Below are 20,562 nucleotides of genomic sequence, written 5' to 3' on the forward strand. Positions count from 1 at the left end.
CTATCCCAGAGCTATTATCCAAAACAGAGAATTGACTCGCCACACCTGCACAATATATTATTTTCTTTCTACATATACTGTTGATTAAGGCATGAGATTATTAGTCTCGCAACGATAGTTGTTCTGATGTGGGCAGATAAAATACAGCATGTATTTCCATAGTCTGGAAAGTTTACTCAGAGCCTGAGATAATAGGTCCTGAGTAGACCTGGTAGAACTAACTACCAGACTCTCCCAAGAGTTGGGTACGATGGGATCCAGATCCAACCCATGCCTGCTCTTGATTTATTTAGCACAAATCAAAGCCAGCTCCAGCATTCTCTCTGTGTCTGCTGAAGCAATGCATTTTTAATCTGCAGTTACACAAAGCGGTGACAAGATGGGATTTTCAAATAAGGAAACATGGAAGTGAAACAATATTGTAACCCTCACAGACTGAAATGAATTAGAGACTATAAGTCTGAAAATGGCCCAGGAAGGGAACTGAATCAACTTTCTGACTCCATCAAGTCTGGGTGGGGGGAGGTGTCAGGGCCGGCTCTAGGATTTTTGCCACCCCAAGCAAAAACAATTTTGGCCGCCCCCGTTTTTTTCTTACCCCACCCCTGGTGCCGCTTCAACTCCGCCCCTTCCCCAAATCCCCAGCCCTGCCTCCTCCCCCCAGGCTCTCAAGCCTAGGGAGGGAGGGAGGGAGAGGGAGAAGCAGAGCGTGCGCCGCGGCCACTTGGGGTCTCCCCCTCCCTCCCGGGTTTGAGAGCCTGGGAGGGAGGGGGAGCAGCAGCGCGCGAGCGGCAGCAGCGGAGGTGAGTTAGGGTGGCCGGAGCACAGTTTTAGGGGCGGCATGGCCCATGCCAGAATGCCACCCCTAAAAATGTGCCACCCCAAGCACCAGCTTGTTTTGTTGGTGCCTAGAGCCGGCCCTGGGAGATGTCAGTGTCACACTGTGGTGTAGACATGTGGGTTGTCTCTGGTACAACCGGGACAAGATGTTAATAAACCCTCTGTTCACTGTTACAACTGTTCAATAGTTTAGTGTGGTCTGGGCTTTATGTTATCACTGGCTTACTTCGATTGTAACAGCCACCATTCCAAATCTATTAACCTTTTTATTAAATACACAAAAATAGATTTGAAGCATTTGAAATGCATTAAGTAAGGCATTCATTTTAACACTATCCCCTATTCCCTTTGGTTATGTACTGTCTTTGCAGGGGAACAGCCCCCTGCCCCCGGTTTGACAGGTTTTTAGATGGTATTAAAGATGTCCTTTAATGTACTCTTCATGTATTACCTGGCCTTTTATGGGGAGGAAATAGAAAAAGTTAGTTGCGCTGGCCCAGAGCTGATGTGGTGGTTGTATTCTATTTTCTTTGTCCATTCTTCAAAATGAGGCAAACGCACACAAGGGGAGGGAAAAGAATAGCAAAATTAGAAAGTGCAGCATCTGTGTCTTGTGCTTTCACTTGCAGCATCACTGCTGGAGACACACAGGCCCAGCACACAATCTTATCAGCACAGCAGACCTGGCAGACTTTTATCAGTATTGGGCTGTTTAAGGTATTACACCTCTACCCCGATATAACGCTGTCCTCGGATGCCAAAATCTTACCGCGTTATAGGTGAAACCGTGTTATATCGAACTTGCTTTGATCCGCCAGAGTGCACAGCCCCCCCCCCCCTCCCTGGAGCGCTGCTTTACCGTGTTATATCAGAATTTGTGTTATATCGGGGTAGAGGTGTACCTTGAATGCCTTTCTGGTCACAGGCTTACAGCAGATCTTCAAAGATTGTCTTGGCCAGGTAAGCCAGCCTCTTCTTATAAGACAAAAGGCCCAAGCGAGGCAAGAGACGAAATAAGTTATCGAAGGAAAACAACATGAGGGAAGGCTTATGACCTATGACTCACACATCCTGGATGTTGTTCAGAATTTAGCTCCACCACCAGTGGAGGTGGTGATATTAGCTGATTCCCTCTTGCTGGCCTGGTCTGGTAAAGATGCCTTTCAGGATCAGAATAACAAAGGCCCAAGGGTATCATGGTGAATCCTGGTGTTCCAGGAGACCATGCACGTGCAGCCCTTATGGTAAAGTTTGCGTCTTCCAGCCCAAACATCCCATTTAGTGACACCTGGACAAACAGTATCCAAGAAGGGAGGGGACAATCTCAGCCCATTAAAAAGAATCAAGCAAACTACATTTTGCTGACTTTAACTCTACACATTTCTTCCCATTTCTAGAACTGTTCAGCTTATTTGTTATGCCAGCCAATGATTTTATCAGGGGCCTTGAATAGCCCTTATCACAGGTTCTTCTAACTTAAACAATCTAGCTGGCCCCAGTCTGATTGTTTCCAGCATTCACTGACTTTCATAAACAATGCTATGGAAGCCGAGTTCTCTTTTTGTTACCCTCTGGCCTCTGCACAATAACAACAGACAGACACCCACATAAAATTATAGGGCCAGATCTTTAGCAGGTGTAAACTGAGATAGCTCCATCAATTTATCAGAGTGGAGGGAGGTTACTAGTGGAGTCTCTTAGTGATCAGTTTTGGAACCAATCTCACTCCACATTTTGATTAATGACCTTGGCACAACAAGTAGGAGGGTGCTAATGAAATTTGCTATTGAGTCTATTGTCTATTGAGATCAATAATAAGAATTTCCAAGCTGAGGATTCACCAGTTGGCAGTAACAGGAGGAGGAGAGAGAACTAGGGGTGTGGGATGATCACAGGATGATTCTGAGCTACCTATGTGATGTGGCTGTGAAAAAGGCCAATACAATCCTAGGATGTATCAGGGCGAGGCATTTCCAGTAATGAAGCATTAATGCCATTGTGCAAGGTACTGGGAAGACCTCATCTGGCATCCTGTGTACAGTTCTGGTCACCCGTGTTCAATGATGAATTTAAACTGGAGCAGATGCAGAGAAGAGCTATTATAATGATCAGGGGAATGGAGGGCCTGTCTTCTGAGAGGAGACTGGAAGAGCTTGGCTTGTTTAGTCTCGCAAAAAGCAGGCTGAGAGTGGCTATCAATAAATTAGGGTGATAAATACCAGGGAAGGTGAAGAGCTTTTTAAGCTAAGGGCCAAATGAGAACTAAGCTGGCCATGAACAAATCCAGGATGGACATTAGACAAAGGTTTCTAAAGCTGAGGGTCTGGAACAGCCTCCCAATAGGTGTTCTGGGAGTAAACAACTCACTTTTAAGAGCAAGCTGAACAAATTTATGAGTGCAGTTGCTGATAGTGGTGTATCTGATGGTAGGGGGCAGGGCTCAATAGCCCTGTGGCTCACTATTATCTTATGTAACGCACACGTCAGGGTTTCAGCTAGCCACCATCCAGGGAAAGAAAGGGATTTTCCCCCTGGGTATTCTGGGAGGGTTTTTTAAAAATCCCCTTCCTCTGACACCATAGGGATGGCCATGGTTGGAGATGGGACAATGGGGGGAGGGCCAGGGATCCGAGATGGTACCGAGCAGGCTCTCTCTCTCAGGTGCTTGGCTGGTTGGTTCTTGCTCACACGCTCAGGGTCTAACTGAAAGTCATAGAGGGGGTTGGGAAGGAATTTTCCCCCAGGTCAGATTGGCAGGGACCTTGGGGTGTTTTCATCTCCCTCTGCAGCGTGTGGGTGCAAGTCACTTGCCAGGATTATCTGGGTATAGCTCACTTAATCATTTCCCTGCCATTGCACGGGCCTTGGGCACTGGTGCACCTTGGTCTCTGGCACTGGTGCATCTCTGCCTGTGGCACATCATAGTAGGGCTGCAATACTTTGGTCTCATTTCGTGTGCTGGGTTTAGTGCGTGGGTGCTGGATGGTATTGTTGGCCTGTGCTATATAGGAGGTCAGAGTAGATGAGCTAGTGGTCCCGTCTGGCTTTAAGCTTTTTGACTCTGTGATTTAAATGGAACTGTTTAGACTGACGCTTGATGCAGATTAGGCCCATAGTGTTAGTGTGCTTCATGAGGTGGAGAGGAGGTGAGGGGTTGAAAGAGTTTGCTTCTATTTTCTTTGCTGGCTGCTTCTCTAGGCATTCACCTCCTCCCAGACTCACATGGGAGGAGGTGAATGCCTAGAGACAGGCAGCCTTGCGAGGCTACCTGGCAATCCTGATTAACACAATGTTGGACACCATCCTCCACCTTCAGTCCAATTTAAATCAATGGAAGATGGGTACAGCGAAGGCCAGCTGAGGTGAAGATGAGACTGATGACAGCCTCCCAGACTCTGCAATCGGAGTTAGGAGCCTAAATACCTTTGAGGATCTGGGGATGATGGTGTTTCTACAGCAGTAGCACCCAGAGGACCAAGGTGTGTGTCAGGCTGGATGCTGTACAAACACATAACAAGAACAGTCTCATCGCTGCATGCCTCTGTTTCCCCTGTAAAAGGTGGATAGTTATGCCCACCTTTATACAACCCTTAATGATTCTCAGCTGAAACATTCTCAACACCATCCTCAGAGCTGGAATTCAAAAACTGCCCATGGAGCTCTTAATTTGTGGCATGAACAGGTAAGTTGTGTAAAAAGGTTAGTTTTCAAAAAGATCATTTCCTGTTCTTCCAGAAGGGTGGGCTAAAGCCACCCCGATGCCGTCAGACCTCCCAGGTAGCTGTGAGTAAAGGAGGCAACTTCGTTAGAAAGTGCCACATCCCCACTCTGCATCGCTGCCCCACACCCCTTCCCACCGAGCAAATGGTGACTAGCATCATAAGGGGATTAGGGCACAGGGTTATTGGAGTCCTGGGAGCTAAATTATTTCTCAGTCAGCTACTTAGCATGAAAAGGTAAAGAAGGGGCATATTTCAAAATAGGAGGGCTAGTGCCTGAGGGTGATAATGACAGGGAGAAAGAGGGGGACAGATGCAGAAAGCAGTCACTACTGCTTACAGTGCAATCTCTGTAGAGGGGCATAGATCCTGCGGGAGTATTCTGCTACTGCTAATGGGGTCACCTACTTAATAGGGCTTCCCATGAGGCCTAATGGAGAGGGAGAAATGGAGGGAAAGGGGACAGGCCTGAGAGAGGAGGGTGGAGTCTAGACAGAAATTGATTGGGACCCTCTCTGCAGGTGGCTGGGTTGCAGCCCTGTGACTCCACCTGCTGAGGCTGCTTCATCCCCTCATCTAGTAAGGAATCCTGGCATTGGAGCTGCAGCTGTGGGAAGGTATGGACTTCTTATAGGGGGGCAGTGAAAAGCAAAACAGTGTAGAGGGGAAAGACTAGTTGTGTTAGAGTCTCTTTTTTCTACACACACCCCTTTTTCTCCTTTGGTTTTTGCTGGATGAGGGTGGCAACTTGGCTTTAGTGTACTTTCATGTGGCCATGGGAGCAACTGTGCAATTCCTCCTGTTTGTTTTTCTCTTCGCTCAATGTGGTAAGTGAGTCCCTCCTTGTTCCAGCTCGGGGGCATGAAAGCAGAGACTGTAAGAAGCCGTGGTGCTGGGCTAGGCAGAGCTCTGCCCAGGAGGCTGTACTGGAATTCTCATTGAGCCCCTGCATAAAGCCAGAATGGCGTTGCAGGACTTTAGAGGGTTATTTTCTCAGTCTAGAGAAGAGGCAAGAACCCTGTGCCCCTCTGCATGGACCAATTTATGCCTCAAAACATAGGGTTGTGCCATGTGACTTTATAACTTGTGAGCCAAGTTCCAAATGAAGTGAGAAACTTGGTCAAAGCTTAAAGTTTGTGCTGCCAAATGTCAGACCATGAAGAAGACACCACTTAAAAATCCTCTCTGAGTGGTTTGCTTCACAATTGTTCCCCTTTCCCTGCCCCTTATAACTTTGTCTCTTGGTGGCTGATATCAGTGATGAAATGCACTCCAGTGTAATAGGAGTGGGTTGTATACTGTGTGTCTTCTTGGCATCTCAACCATGTCAGTCCCTGATCTCCATGTGCAATGGTTAACTAGAGCAGGGGTTCTCAAACTTCATTGCACTGTGACCCCCTTCTGGCAACAAAAATTACTACATGACCCCAGGAGGGGGACCAAGGCCTGAGCTTGCCCAAGCCCTGCTGTCCTGGGTGGTGGGGCCAAAGCCCCAAGGGCTTCAGCCCCAGGCAGGGGGCCTGTAACCTGAGGCCATCACCCGGGGCTGAAGCCCTCAGGCTTCCACCTGAGTGGTGGGGCTTAGGCTTCAGCCCTGGGTGGTGGGGCTTGGGTTTCAACTTTGGCCCTGGAGACTCCATTAAAATGGAGCTATGACCCACTTTGGGGTCCTGACCCACAGTTTGAGAACTGCTGAGCTAGAGAAATTCTGCATGATCAATTATATAAACTGCTGTAATTTGAGCAGGAGCAGCTGTTACCCCTTCCCTGTACTACTTATCTGCTACAACACCTGTTCTTTTTCTTCTTTCTTCAGGAGAGATCCCCAGTCAAGTTAAACTCTAATGTGTTACAAATGATGATAAATAGGCTGAATCCACTAAACTTAAACTGGTGACTTAAGAATGCTCTGAACGAGCTGGGGCTCAGAGCAATGTTCCCCAGCTGTTATTGTTTGTGTTCATAAAGCCTTCCTACCTGTTCTCCTTTATTAGTTTAAAATACTAATGAATCTATGCCTTGACCCCCAAGACCTTCACTAGATTATAAGGGACTCTTCTTCCCAGAAACACTTCTGGGGGAGAGGGGTAAAATGGTGCATGTTGGAAGCACAGTAAATTCTCCAGAGCAGAGGATGTCAGGAAGGTAACATTGTACAGGGGAACCTCGTGGCCCTCAGAGCAACTTACAAATCTTTTTCACATAAAGATCACAATAAATAAGCTTGGCAGGATTAGATATTGTGTACGCACACAAATGATGAGAAATATTTCCATCAATAACTTAAATTTACAGATAGGCAAAATAAGAAAAATGCTCTTTGAAAGCTGAGTTTGATTTGATATTTACTTTGTATATTTTGACATGGGACGATGCCAATTTGTGTTTTTAATGGTTATAAAGCTTTAGTTTTTGAATCTTGTCTACTGTCCTCCAAATAATTATCTGACTTCCCTGATAATTTTGGGAAACTGAAAAAATTTAAATGGATAAAAATTAAAAATAGATTTTCTGTTGAAATCATCAAAAAAAATTCTGCCAAACCTAACGCTAAAAAGCCTGGCTGGAAATGATGTAATTAGCTGTGAGACTGTCTAGTATAGCTAATTCTCTATGGTGCTTGCTATTCCTCCCTCCCTTGTTAGCATTGTCTCTCTTTCCCACCTAGCTCAATGGTCATCTCCCATGAAAGCCTGTTTATTTTCCACTGCTTGCAACATGTCAGGACTGTTGTTAAGACAACAGTGCCCTTAGGCATATGCATTCCGGAGTCCCTTCTCTATACAGCCGACCCACCAAGCATGGGCCTAGTTATAAATAAGAGGGATTTACCCCAATCAGAAGGCTTTGAATGCTGCTGCTGCTTTCTGAGCTTTCTGGGATCATTCAGGGCCTTTAGCCTAGTGGTGGCAGGGAGCGGAAAACACTTTTCTGGAGACTCAGTGGTAACAAAATTCAGTTTAAAAGCAAGAAGAAAATATTTTTATGCTCTGGGTATGGACTCCAGCTTGATTCTCTGTAGAAAACATTGTGGGAATGGAAGCTTCTTCTGGAGAGATGCTGATTCCCAACTATTTACCATCCTAGTCTCAATTCCACAGGACAAGTTCTCTATATGGCTCCCCACAAAAGTCATAGATGAGGAAATGTGGGGCTTTAATTTGGTTTGAACTCATACAAAGCTTTCTAAAACCTCCATGGCGTGATCCTTCATTTCTGATGTCAATGGTGATTAGCCAAATTAAAGAATGAGCAAACAAAACCCCTTCGGGTTTGTGTGGAACCAAGATAAAAATGGGGTCTCCAATGAGAGACATTTGTCAACAGGGCAGTGTTAGGGGTAAAGGAGTATAGAACCCTGTTCCATAGCATCTGCTTGTGAAAGAGCCAATGACATTTAGTAACTAGATTCTGGTCTCTGTTGGACCAGTATTGATTGGGAATGACTTCCAAGGAGTTACTTCAGGCTGATGCCAGTGAAAATGAGATCAGAATCCAGCCTTTAATGTGTGTGTATATAAGCACAAAGCTGTGGCAACTTGGCATTCTGTCTAGGCTAGAACTGAATTACTATCCGGCACTTTTAGGTTTCACTTTGCGTGTGTTTCATTTGTGATGGTGGGGGGGAAATTCCACCTGTCAAGTGTTCCTGTGGAAAGTGTTGGCCTTGAACTAATGATGTAGTGCTTACAGACCACTCAGGTGCAGGAACAGACCAGCTGAGTGGTGCAGAAGAATTGCTGTTGTCTCATCAGGGGAGGAGCCAGAATGCTGAAGATCTATCTGTCTCTGAACCGTCCAGCCTGGGTATACGGGACCCTGGTATGAGGAGTTACCATTCAGTAGCTCTTTTCTTTGTGTCTCAGATCTTTACAATCACTTGTGTATACTGTTAACTGTGATTAATAACTTTCTGCAGTGGATAAGATGAAGAGGGGTTTCTTCAGGCCCCAGCATGTCTTCTGCCAGGTCTGTGAAACAAGTACGTTATTTTCTGCTGGGTGTTTTCCCCTCTTTCTCCCCCCCCCCCCCCCCCCCCCCCAAAAAAAACCCCATAAATGAGATTGCAACAGATTTATTTTGAACTTCCTGGTTTATTACAGTACCTAAAAGCAAACCAGACACAACTGGCCACAATCCTATTTTCCCTCTGTTTGTCCCTCAAGTTTCAAAGGTACAATTGCTTCTCAAATGGATTCAGGGAATATATGTCTCTTTGAACTGCTTGTCAACTTGAAGCAAAAGATTGCAAGCTGAGCCTGTTCAATTCAGCCAGAGAGAGAGGCTCTCTTATAACTGACTCTAGCTGGCCCCTTTGTGTACTGCGCAAGGGGCTTTTAAACTTGAAAGTAGTAAATACTCAATTAAATATTTAATATTGCAGAGCTCTCTTGGGTACTGAAAAAATAGACTAAACAGGCCAGCACTATATCCTATAGCACTTGTTGGGTAAATTTACAAGTGCCAATAACATTTGATCAGTAATAGTTTTGTCATCTTTATTCTTTCTTCAACTGCTGAGTGAATGAATAGCTTTGATACATTTGATGGCAGCTGAATTAACTATTAAGCTCCATCACACTTAAGACAAATTGACTTCAGTCTCTCGCACGTTCTGATTTATTCTCTAGACACACCATTCCTGTGCACTCTATATATTCTACACCTGAGTTCGCTTCATTTTGGAAGTCAAACTTAGTACAGTGGAACCTCAGAGTTACGAACACCTCGGGAATGGAGGTTGTTCGCAACTCTGAAATGTCTGTAGCTCAGAACAAAACTTTATGGTTGTTCTTTCAAAAGTTTACAAGTGAACATTGACTTAATATAGCTTTGAAACTTTACTATGCAGAAGAAGAATGGTGCTTTCTTCTTTTTTTAAAAAAGTAGTTTACATTTAACACAGTACTCTACTCTATTTGCTTTTTTGGTCGCTGCTGCTGCTGCCTGATTGCATACTTCCAGTTCCAAATGAGGTGTGTGGTTGAGTGCTGAGTTCATAACTCTGGTGCTCATAACACTGAGGTTCTACTGTTGAAGGCAGTTGTTCTCAACCTTTCCAGGCTACTGTATGCCCCTGATTCATCTTGCATACCTCCAAGTTTCACCTCGGTTAAAAACTACTTGCTTACAAGATCAGACATAAAAATATAAAAGTGTCACAGCCACACTATTACTGAAAATTTTCTTACTTTCTCATTCTTACTGTATAATTATACAATAAATCAATTGGAATATAAATAGTGTACTTAGAGCAGTATACACAAGTCATTGTCTGTATGAAATTATAGTTTGTACTGACTTCACTAGTGCTTTTTATGTAGCCTGTTGTAAATCTAGGCAAATATCTAGATAGGTTGATGTATCCTGAGGGGGTGGGGGGGGATTGTACCCCTGATTGAGAACCACTGGTTTAAGGCTTTTTAATCCAATACTTAAACATGCAATACCCAGTATTGGCCACTAGGGGTTCTGTTAGAGGTTGATTACAGAATCAGCTTTATGTCCTACTGAGACTCCCGAGGCTGTACACTCGTATGTATCAATGTCATTTCAGTGCATAACCTTTTCCTTTCTGTCTGGTGTAGGATTGAAATGTGGAGTTCGTCCTGTTGACTTGGAGAACCAGAAAAGTTTCCTGCTGTCTGGATTCTTTTCTAGAATTGTTGGAGGCAGAAATTCAGTGGCTGGGGGGCAACCCTGGCAGGTCTGTGACACAAATACAGTAACTTCTTGAGGGAGAGGTGATTTTTTTTTTTTTTCCCCCCCAAGGCATAGACAATAACTGAGAGGATGCCTTCATTCAGTAAGGAGCCAAATACCCTTTCTCAACCTGTATCTTAATTTAAAATCCCTCTTCTCCCTTAATCCCTGAAGTTACTAAAGTACAAGTTGCTCACAATTTTGGGGACCAGAGTTTTAGGTGGAGTAAATTCATTGAATTCAGTGGTGCTATGCTGAGTTACAGCAGCTGAAGATCTAGTCCTGAATGTTTAATGTACATGGTATTTTTGTGTCTGAACTGGTCCCCAAAAGCACATCCCTGTCAAAGGATTTGGATGTAATCTGTGGGGTGGATTAGTTTGAGGGATTTTTCCCCTATAACTGATAACTCTGAAGTTACGTCTGACCTTCAGGGAATAAGTTCCAAATTGTTATGCCTCCAACATACAAAAATTGTCTCGTTCATATAAGGAAACAGCCCACATTTTAATAACAGTATTGCGTACTGGCCTTCTGTTGGCTGTAAGAGTCCTAACGTTCATCTGTCGCTTCTTCATAGTAGCTCAAAATGCTGGATTAGCTGTATTTGTGGTGGACGAATTCTTGCCTAATTGGTTCTTCTGTTGGCAAAGTCAGAGAAGTCTCACTTCACAGAAATGTTCTCTCTGCAAACTTAAATTCATGTAATAAAAGGATTGGGTCACCGCTTCCAGACTTTCATTTTGAAGCAAATTAGCAATTTTTGACACTGTAACATTACTACTTCCTATTATTATGGTCCTATCTTCACCCCATGAAACAATTTCTGGTGATACATAACAGTAAGAAGGAAGAACAAAATTCTCCCTCTAGGCACTTCTGCATTTCAGGGAATTCCAAGTTTCGATCCACACTCTGCTTCTTCAGCTCTTCCCAAATATCTGTGAAATGAGGGATAGCTATCAAGGGTGAGTCCACAATTTAGACAACATTTCTCTGGACACCAGTCAGCTGGGAATCCTTGTCTAGGAATGAGAGGGTTCAAAACCTCCTTCCTTTTTTGAGCACTGCCATCTGTCGTGATCTGGGGAAGGGTGGAGAACTTCCTCAGATCTTCGTGAGATTTCAGATGTTCTTTTGGAGGGCAGTATAACTAGCTCCACCTTAAATGTGTGTGACTTTCTTTTTGTAAAGGTATCTCTCAAGTTGGGTCGTTTCCACTTCTGTGGTGGCAGTTTAATACAAGAAGATGTGGTTGTAACTGCAGCTCACTGCGTATTCACCCTTGAGCAGTAAGTTAGAGAATGCTGTTTTTGTCTTTAGCCTTTAAGTTACTTCGTTAAAGCCCCTGTCTATTAGTAAGGAAAGCTCCATAATGTTAGTGTGTGCGGCTTCCCAGCTGGAGAAGAAAATGGCATTAGAATATCTGAAGTAGGGCCGTGCTATGCTGCTCTCATGTTCTTTGTGGAGCAATAGCATCTAATCCAGGGGTCCTCAAACTGGGGGTCAGGACCCCTCAGAGGGTCACGGGGTTATTACATGGGGAGGTCATGAGCTGTCAACCCCGCTTTGCCTCCAGCATTTACAATGGTGTTAAATACATTAAAAAATGTTTTTAATTTATGGGGGGGGGGGGTGCCTCACTCAGAGGCTTGCTATGAGAAAGGGATCACCCGTACAGAAGTTTGAGAACCACTGGTCTAATCCATTGGATTCTTCCAACTGTTTCATTCTGCAAGCTACTTCAGGAGCTATAGATCTTAATGGCTCTTCTCCATGGCTTAATTTGTGCTGGGGCTTGCAAGGGCAGTTCATAGTCCCAGCACCTCTGGGCTTGCTGAACCTTTTATGAAAGTTTAAAAAAAAAATTGCTTGAGCCCTGGCGCCTCTTTTATTACAAATTAAGCCCTGCTCTTCACCCCTCCCTAAACCCTAGCTGCCTGCTCCATGGTTCTCAGAATATTTCACCTGATTACTGGTGGTTTACAGATGGCAATTTAAAACCTTCACCATTCTCTACATGGATTAAATAGTAGTAGAGCTCATAATGGCTGGAACTCTGACTTTGCTAGCTGAGTATTGTACTTTGAGTGAACATACTCTGTCCAAAGAAGGAGCTTTTACTGAGGGCTTGTCTACACTCCCCACCGGATCAGCGGGCAGCAATCGATCCAGCAGCGGTCGATTTATTGCTGTGCCTGATCTGTGACTAAATGGGGAATTTCACTCTCCGGGATTGGAAACCGGTACCTTTCATAGTATACTGGCACTAGAAAAGGTTCAGAAAGGGGCAACTAAAATGATTAAGGGTTTGGAACAGATCCCATATGAGGAGAGATTAAAGAGGCTAGGACTCTTCAGCTTGGAAAAGAGGAGACTAAGGGGGGATATGATAGAGGTATATAAAATCATGAGTGATGTGGAGAAAGTGGATAAGGAAAAGTTATTTTACTTATTCCCATAATACAAGAACTAGGGGTCATCAAATGAAATTAATAGGCAGCAGGTTTAAAACAAATAAAAGGAAGGTCTTCTTCATGCAGTGCACAGTCAACTTGTGGAACTCCTTACCTGAGGAGGTTGTGAAGGCTAGAACTATAACAGAGTTTAAAAGAGAACTGGATAAATTCATGGTGGTTAAGTCCATTAATGGCTATTAGCCAGGACGGGTAAGGAATGGTGTCCCTAGCCTCTGTCTGTCAGAGGGTGGAGATGGATGGCAGGAGAGAGATCACTTGATCATTGCCTGTTAGGTTCACTCCCTCTGGGGCACCTGGCATTGGCCACTGTCGGTAGCCAGGATACTGGGCTAGATGGACCTTTGGTCTGACCTGGTACGGCCTTTCTTATGTTTTATGTTCAGCAGCACTAAATCCACGCAAAATAGGAGGGAGGTAAATGCTGCACTGCAAGGGAAAGCACCTATATAATTAACTGTTGTAGTCTGCTGTACCTCTCTGCTGCACTTTAAAACATTCTTCCATGCTGAAGGTAACTGTAAAAGGTCATTTGTTAAAACCCAGCAGAGGGAGAGGGGTTTGAACCCCTTAGTTAATGGTTCTGAAATCCTTCAGCACTGAGTCGGGGGTGGGGATGGGGAGTAGTTAGGAACGATGATAGCTGTAGATATGAGAACTGATGACCGTAGGAAACAAACAGTGGAACCTACTGTGGTTTCTCCTTTTTTTTCCCCTCACCTATTCAGTAGTTGAGCTAGAAAAATTTTTGGGAAGCTCAAAAAATTCTAACTTATTTCTGGAGATTGCCTAAAAGATTGGATGGGGGGAATTTGTGAAAACCTCCTTGACATTTTTTCTTTATTGAAATTGTGACAAATCTTTATCAAACTTGAAATTTAGAAAACTTTAGTCAGCTCTACTCATCTCCTAAGAGAGACGCACAGTCTCCGTAGTTCTGAATCATTTCTGTGTTATTGAGAGACAGTTAACATTAGGAAGAGGAAAGGACATTGTTTGCGCAACCTGTTTATGGGAGACCTGCTGGATACATCAAATCTTGTTCACTTGTGTAGATATAAAACAGACATACGTTGGAGTGGGAGAAAACCTATCCATAGGAACCCTAATACTGCCTAAGCAATTCCCTTGAAGTCATACAGGGGATGTCTACACAGCAAAGAAAACTCCACGGCTGGCCCGAGCCAGTCAACTCATGCTCGTGGGGTTTGGTCTGCAAGGCTATTTCATTGCTGTGTAGACTTCTGGCCTCAGGCTTGAGCCCAAGTTCTGGGACCCTCCCATCCCGTAGGGTCCTCCAGCCCGAGCCCAGATGTCTACTCAGCAATGGAATAGCCCCACAGCCAAGCCCAGTGAGTCTGAGTCAGCCGGCGCAAGCCATCTGCAGGTTTTTTTTTGCTGTGTAGAGATGGAGCTGGGGATGGAATCCAGACTTCCAGAGTCTTAGTCCAGTCTAAAACCATCCTACCCCTCTGTCATCCTCCTGTACAGACTAGATCATGTTTGTACACAACTTGGATACTACTTGTCCTTCTCAAGAGAATATAGTAAATACATTGCAAGTAAAAATAAGGGGATCACCTGTAAGTTTAGTGTACAATAAAGATTAAATGTAGCTTACTAATTAACATGGTAAATGCTAAAAGAAGTAACCCAGTGTGATTGATTGCCCCAGGCAGCCCCGAAATACCAGAGTTCATTAAGCACAATGCCACATTGCTGTGTTCATAAACCCCCAAGCGCTGTACCAGAGACATGACTGTTTCCAAATAAATATTAAACATTTGTCTCAAGTATATGTAACCTCCTAAAGCCCTCTCAAAGGTTTTATTCTCTTGGGCTCTCCTCCTCCTCCAAATCTTCTCCTCTCGGTGCCTCCTTCTCCCAAACATGATGAATTAAAAACAAGCAGGGGATTTTTTTAAAGGATCCTAAAGAACTTAAGCACTCATCTCCCACTGATTTAAGGTGCCTTGGAACTCTCTAAAGATCCTAGTCTAAAGGCTGCAGGTGATCCATTGTTGCAAGCAGAATCCAGGCCAAAGCTTATGAGTCCTTGTATTACTGAGTGGGCGGTAGAACAAAAAGCCAGTCAATTAAGAAATAAAATCTCACAACAGTATTCTAGCACTCTGACTCTGAGGCAATGTGGCCCCTTCAGGCATAAGGCCAAGTGAAAGTAGCATAGCTGGAAAAAGCCTGCTGTTGAAGGCTAGATTCAGGTCCTCAGCAGGGAAGGATGTGGTAAGGTCACATTTTCCATGTGTTGAGCTTCTCAGTAATGAGAGAATTGCTTGTACATAGCTGTTTCTTATAGGAAATTATCAGCCTTGGCTCCATGCGTAACAGGCTGAAGTGTGTTGGCAAACCTCTCCGTCATTAACCTTGCCCTTTGTTTGTCAGGAAACTAGTGAAGAATCTCATTGTGACTGTTGGAGAACATAACCTCAGAAAGGCAGACGAGCAAGAACAGAACATTCCTGTCTCACAAGTCATTGTTCACCCTGACTTCAACAGACTTGGCTACATGCATTCTGATATCGCTCTGCTATATCTGAAATACAGAGTAAAATACGGTAAGGGAGGAGACTGAGTGAAAGTGCTTCAGAGCGGATCCTTCACTATATATAACTTGCTAGTTTAGAGCAACCTTTTATTCTCCTATCTCTCTGTAATGCTCTTTCCAGCATATAAAACACCCTCCTGGTAGTGTCTTTACTCCTGCCCAAGTAGGTTACCCATGCTAAATCCAGTCTAGTCTTAGTGACCTTGTCCAAATAATTGTCCCTCAAGTCAAGTCTTTGTTCTGGAGCTTCTCATGTTTTGTTCATACTACTGATCTTTCCAACACTAGAGAGCACAAAAAGTCAAATTGTCTTCCGTTTGTAGTAATTCTATATTTTCTTTACCTCTCGGAAAGTTCTCTCCTCGCTAATTAGCTTGCTCCTCTTGTCCGCTTCATTCAGCACCACCAGTCTCCACTGTTTGTGATAGTGGAACTTTCCTCTGTAGGAAGAGATGTGATGCCACAAACAGCAGATTGTTCCGTCATTGAATGGATCTGGCAAAATGAGAAGATGGCTTAAGTTTAAATGCACATCACCCTGTTTTAAACACACATAATCCAGTATCTGTCATAGTGGCAAAGGTGAACACAAGGCTTTCTGGAAAGTGGCTTTTTGCATACAGATTCATAGAGGATCAGGAGACCACATGGGATACATAGATCCTTTCACTGCTTTATCAAATCCCACCCAAGTCAGCTGTGATTAGCTACCTGATGGTAACAATTCCAATCAGTGGCTCTTCTAAAATGACTTTGGCCTTAGTCTAGCTCCCAGTGGACAGGTGGCTGCATCACCAAAATCATTGTGATAAATGGCACTAAAGTTGTACCTGTTTGCTGCTCTGAGTGGAGAGGATTGAATGGGTATGGAAAACCAAACTATGCTTGTTAGCCAGGAAGTGACCGGTTAAGGGTTGAGGCCTGTTGACGGGGCAGTGAGAGGAAGCTTGCTTTACTACTACCTATGTACCTATTTTGTGGATAAAGAAACTTAAGTCTCCAGTCATAATGCTTGAAAACAGCTTTTGAGTCATCTGGATGATCCCTCCAGGGGAAGGTGGGCCTGTCTTCTACACTGGTAAGTGTTCTTTAAGGTTTGTCAATAAATTAATTAGGCCATGATAAGTCAAGTAGCTTTGATTCCTTTCTCCTCTGATCCCCAAAAAGAAACCTACAAAGGTATTTGCCTAGTTCGAGAACAGAGCTGAGCATTTGAGTTTTGAATGTCCTGTGTAAATCAGAACTCCACTTCTTTTGACACATGGTCAGCGTTCTTGTCTTCAGATAATAGAATGCTCAACAGGATCTACAACTGGACACGATTGCAGGCTGTATGAGAATTGTACATAGGACAGTTCTCTTTTCTGTCCTTCATGCTCTTGCTCCTTTTCCCTCCCTCCCCTGCCCCCCGGTCTCTTTCCTCTAGTCTTGTTCTTGCTGCTTACGTTTCACTTGAATATGGCCGGCCAAAACATTGTTCACATTTTTTTTCCTCTAAAACAATGTGATGTCTCAAGATTACCTCAATTTAAAAGTGATTGACTTGACTTATTTTTAGCTGTTTGATTGAATTGTTTTAGAAAAATGTATAGTTCAAAGGACCTTGATCCATTCTGTTCACACAAAGGACATTGTTGCTTTTATCTGGTTGGTGCAGAGAGAATCACTTCCGAACAGCCTGGAGTTGATGTACTCACATTTGTGTGCACTTTCCTTCTTAGGACCTAGGGTTCAGCCAATTTGCCTTCCCCACAAAGATGATAAATTTGAGGCCGGGACTCTTTGTGTTGCTAGTGGCTGGGGCAGAGTGTCTGAGGGTAAGTAAAATGTCAGGTTCTTACGATCACAACATTGATGTGGGGTAATGAGATAAAGAAAAGGGAGCCGCCTTGTTTCTGCAACAGAAATGCAACATCTGCCAAAGGGAAAAGCCAATCAGTGGTTCTCTCTTTTGCTGATACCATGACAAACCATCCTATGCTCTGGAGGTCTCTTCCAGACATGATGTGCAAAGGACCAGTGTGCCAGAAGCACTGTCCTAGGCAGAGCCTTGGAATCTCCATACCTGTTACTTTGCAGCGTCATAGCGCTATTCCGCCACCCATCTCGCCACTTTTTGTAAACAATTAATTAAGCTCCATAACACCCTTGTGAAGTAGAGAAGTATCCTCCTCTCCCCTCGCCCCATCCCAATCATGTGGATGGCGAAACTGAAGCACAAAGATGATTTGGTGAAGGGCTAGATATAAAACCCAACCTTCTGATGCCCAAGTTCCATGATCTAGTTGTAATCTTTGTGCGTTACATAACCTCTAGATGATGCATCTCTGCCTTCTTCCCATTATATATCTTAAAAAAAAAAAAAAAAAAAAAAACCTAGGATCACTTGGGCCTTAATGTTCTTTTAACAGTTTGTGTGTAAATTAAGGTTGCAAAGTCAAGCACTCAAAAATTAATCAATGCTAGAAGTAAGGTTGCTTGTGCATAGCATTATGTAGCCCTTTATATGTTCAAAGCAAAAATCCCATAGACTTTGCTGCAGCACAGAGAAACAGGCCTTCTGATCTCAATTCCAGTGCCCAGAATCAACTGTACTCAGGCCAGTTCTAATGGTGAGTGAGCAGGGCTGTCATCCTGGGGGCCAACTACCTGGGGGTTCTGTACCAGTGTGCTGCTTGGCTCTTTTTTGCTCCATTCTCCTTGGCTGGCCACTTTTGTTCTGCTGATTGCCTGGCCTTTTTTTTGACTCCGCTGCTTGGGAGCACCAGAAACATTTTCCATCCTGGACGGCAAAATGGGTAGGGCTGCTACTGCCCCTACCTGAATCAGCCATTACAGGAAATGTCCTTCTGAGCCCGCATAGCCCTGGGCTGGAGGGAACATGCTCAGTCACTGTGCATGCATAATCCAGTTGCATGGAGAAATTGTGAGGGGATGGAGGATGCAATCATCAGAAAGTTTATGTGGAGAAATTAAAAAAAAGTCTCTACTGAGCATTTGGAAGCTGCAGTTCTCCCCCCACCCCCTTCCCTCAAGACTGCCTAAATTTGTTATAAGACTTTCATGAGGACAGTAAAAGGCACATCCCTGACACCAATGCCACCCCCCTGCTAAATTCCTCCCTGCTCCAAAGCTGGGAGCACCAGAGCAGTTAAGAGAAAATGTTACTAGAATGATTTTTACCTAGGAAAATCAGTGTATTTTTCCCCCCCTAGCCTTGTTTGTGGATATGGTTGAACCATTTCGGCTGAAACTTTGCCTCAGGCTGAATTGTTTCCACCAACGTGGAAAATGTTAGCTCAAAGGGTTCTAGTTTGGCGAAATTATACAAACCTGAAAACAAGGCCTGTTAACGAGCGGTCTCAGCTAATCGAAATAAGGGGCGGCATTGCCAGCCCTGCCTGTGTAATACTGAATGAAATCATGGTAGCTAGGGTGTGGCCATAGATCTGCAGCGTAACTTCCTGCTCTGTGCAGCAAGGAGGGGGGTTCTAGAATGTCTGATGTTGCCGGTTTCCTTCCTTCTGCAGCTGGTGAACTATCTAATGTTCTACAGGAGGTGGAGCTCCCCATCATTGATAGGGGAACCTGCAGTGCCCTGTTAAAGCAAATGAATCTGCCTCCAGTAGCAAGCTCCATGCTGTGTGCTGGCTTTCCTGATGGTGGGAAGGATGCTTGCAAGGTAAAAGGTCATCATTCCGCAGGGTCTTCCTGTATAGTGAGTTCTGCAAATGGAGGCAGACTCCAATCCTTCCCACCAGCCACTCCTGTATTCTTGCTTACCAGAATGGCCACCTGCCCTAAAGAGGGAAGGGAGGAGGAGGAAGGAAAGGAAACTTGTCCATTACTACTAACACATTGCTACTGAACTGAGGCCTTAAAAGGAGCTTTAGGCTAATGAAGGCCTTGTCTATCCTAGCCTTTGGGGGGAATTTTCCCACTGGTAGGAGTGCTGCTATAGACAAGGAACTGGTGTGTTTAACCACCTTTTTGTCTAGACCTGGCCTGAATGGGATTAAATGACATGGTGAATGATATGCCTGATCCATGTCTAAGCTACTGTTGCTACCACTGGTGAAATTGCACAGATGGGAGCACAGTGGCGGCAGGCGGCCCAAGAGGCTACAGGAGACACAGCCTAAGGGGTACGTGATACCACTGTACTGGGAGAGAGGAGGCTGAAATGAGGGGTTTTTTTTTTTTTCCTTCTCTTTAGGCTTTAAAAAACATACCTTGACCATTTCTACTTGGTGTATTCGTTTCTCTTGTAGTCACCTCTCCTCCCCATATCTATCAAGCTGCTGGCAGCCTTTCCCATGCTTTCTCTGGTAGAAGGGTGCTTCTACTACCAGGAGACCAAGTCATTCCCCCCCCCCCCAACTGCAGTGCACACACAGTCCACTGTGCTACCGTTGCGGGAGGGCCAGGTGTAGTCCGCTGGTTGAGGTACTGCTGCAATGCGGACATTAACATCTTAGTGCGAAGGGGCCGGAAATGGTTAACAGATGTATAGTGACGCTGAACCTTTCTGTCAATCTTCCAAAGAGCAGCAGCTTCTTCTTTGAGAGGTGAAACCATGAGGTGATTCACTGAATCTGTATCGTTGCGTTTGAACAAATATCTGCTCTTTTTTTCCTGTCTCCTCCCCCAACCCGTGCTGGGCAAGGGCGATTCTGGAGGTCCTCTCGTGTGTAGAAGAGCCAGTGGCATCTGGACTCTGGCCGGTGTCACATCATGGGGAGTTGGCTGTGCAAGAGGCTGGGATGTCCTTGGGAAAAGCATCAGTGAAAGGGGTTCCCCGGGCATCTTTTCCAATGTAGCTGAACTGATGGACTTCATCACCCAGAACGTTATCCCTGGTGGGTACATTTACCAACAATTTTTCTCTTTTCCTGCTTGTTTATCATGAGGTTCTAGAAGATACCTGCCATGTGCCCCACGGTTAGGCTTTAGAGTGTTTCCATCAAGGTGCACACAGTGTGAAGCATTTCTCATTTTAGAGCAGGAAGTGGGGAAATGAAGGTTAAACCAGAACTACCACCTCTCTTGGAACAGCATCTGTATCTAGGTCCCTCTGCCATAATGTTTTGAGGGCAGCTTTGATCCACATGCCCCACTAAATGGAACGTTGATGGCCAATCCAGCTAGCATTTCTGGGTGCATGTGGTTTTGTTGATTTAGAGAAGCACTTCTCTGGCCTAGAAAACTTGTCCAGTTCCAATAAATTACATTTTCTAATCCTTGTCAACTGGGAATC

General features: G+C 44.5%; 1 protein-coding gene across 1 annotated transcript in view; it reads left to right on the forward strand.

Moving 5' to 3' along the window:
* Positions 1-1,890: 1,890 nt before the first annotated feature.
* OVCH1 (ovochymase 1) overlaps positions 1,891-20,562 on the forward strand; it is a 59,620-nt gene continuing 40,948 nt past the window's right edge. Inside the window, 7 exon segments of the mRNA XM_034758542.1 lie at positions 1,891-1,990; positions 10,148-10,266; positions 11,457-11,554; positions 15,143-15,315; positions 17,027-17,122; positions 18,836-18,987; positions 19,972-20,164. Coding sequence (XP_034614433.1) covers positions 1,891-1,990; positions 10,148-10,266; positions 11,457-11,554; positions 15,143-15,315; positions 17,027-17,122; positions 18,836-18,987; positions 19,972-20,164 — 931 coding nt within the window.

The sequence above is a fragment of the Trachemys scripta genome, chromosome 1, assembly GCF_013100865.1.
Source record: "Trachemys scripta elegans isolate TJP31775 chromosome 1, CAS_Tse_1.0, whole genome shotgun sequence".
NCBI lineage: Eukaryota > Metazoa > Chordata > Testudines > Emydidae > Trachemys > Trachemys scripta.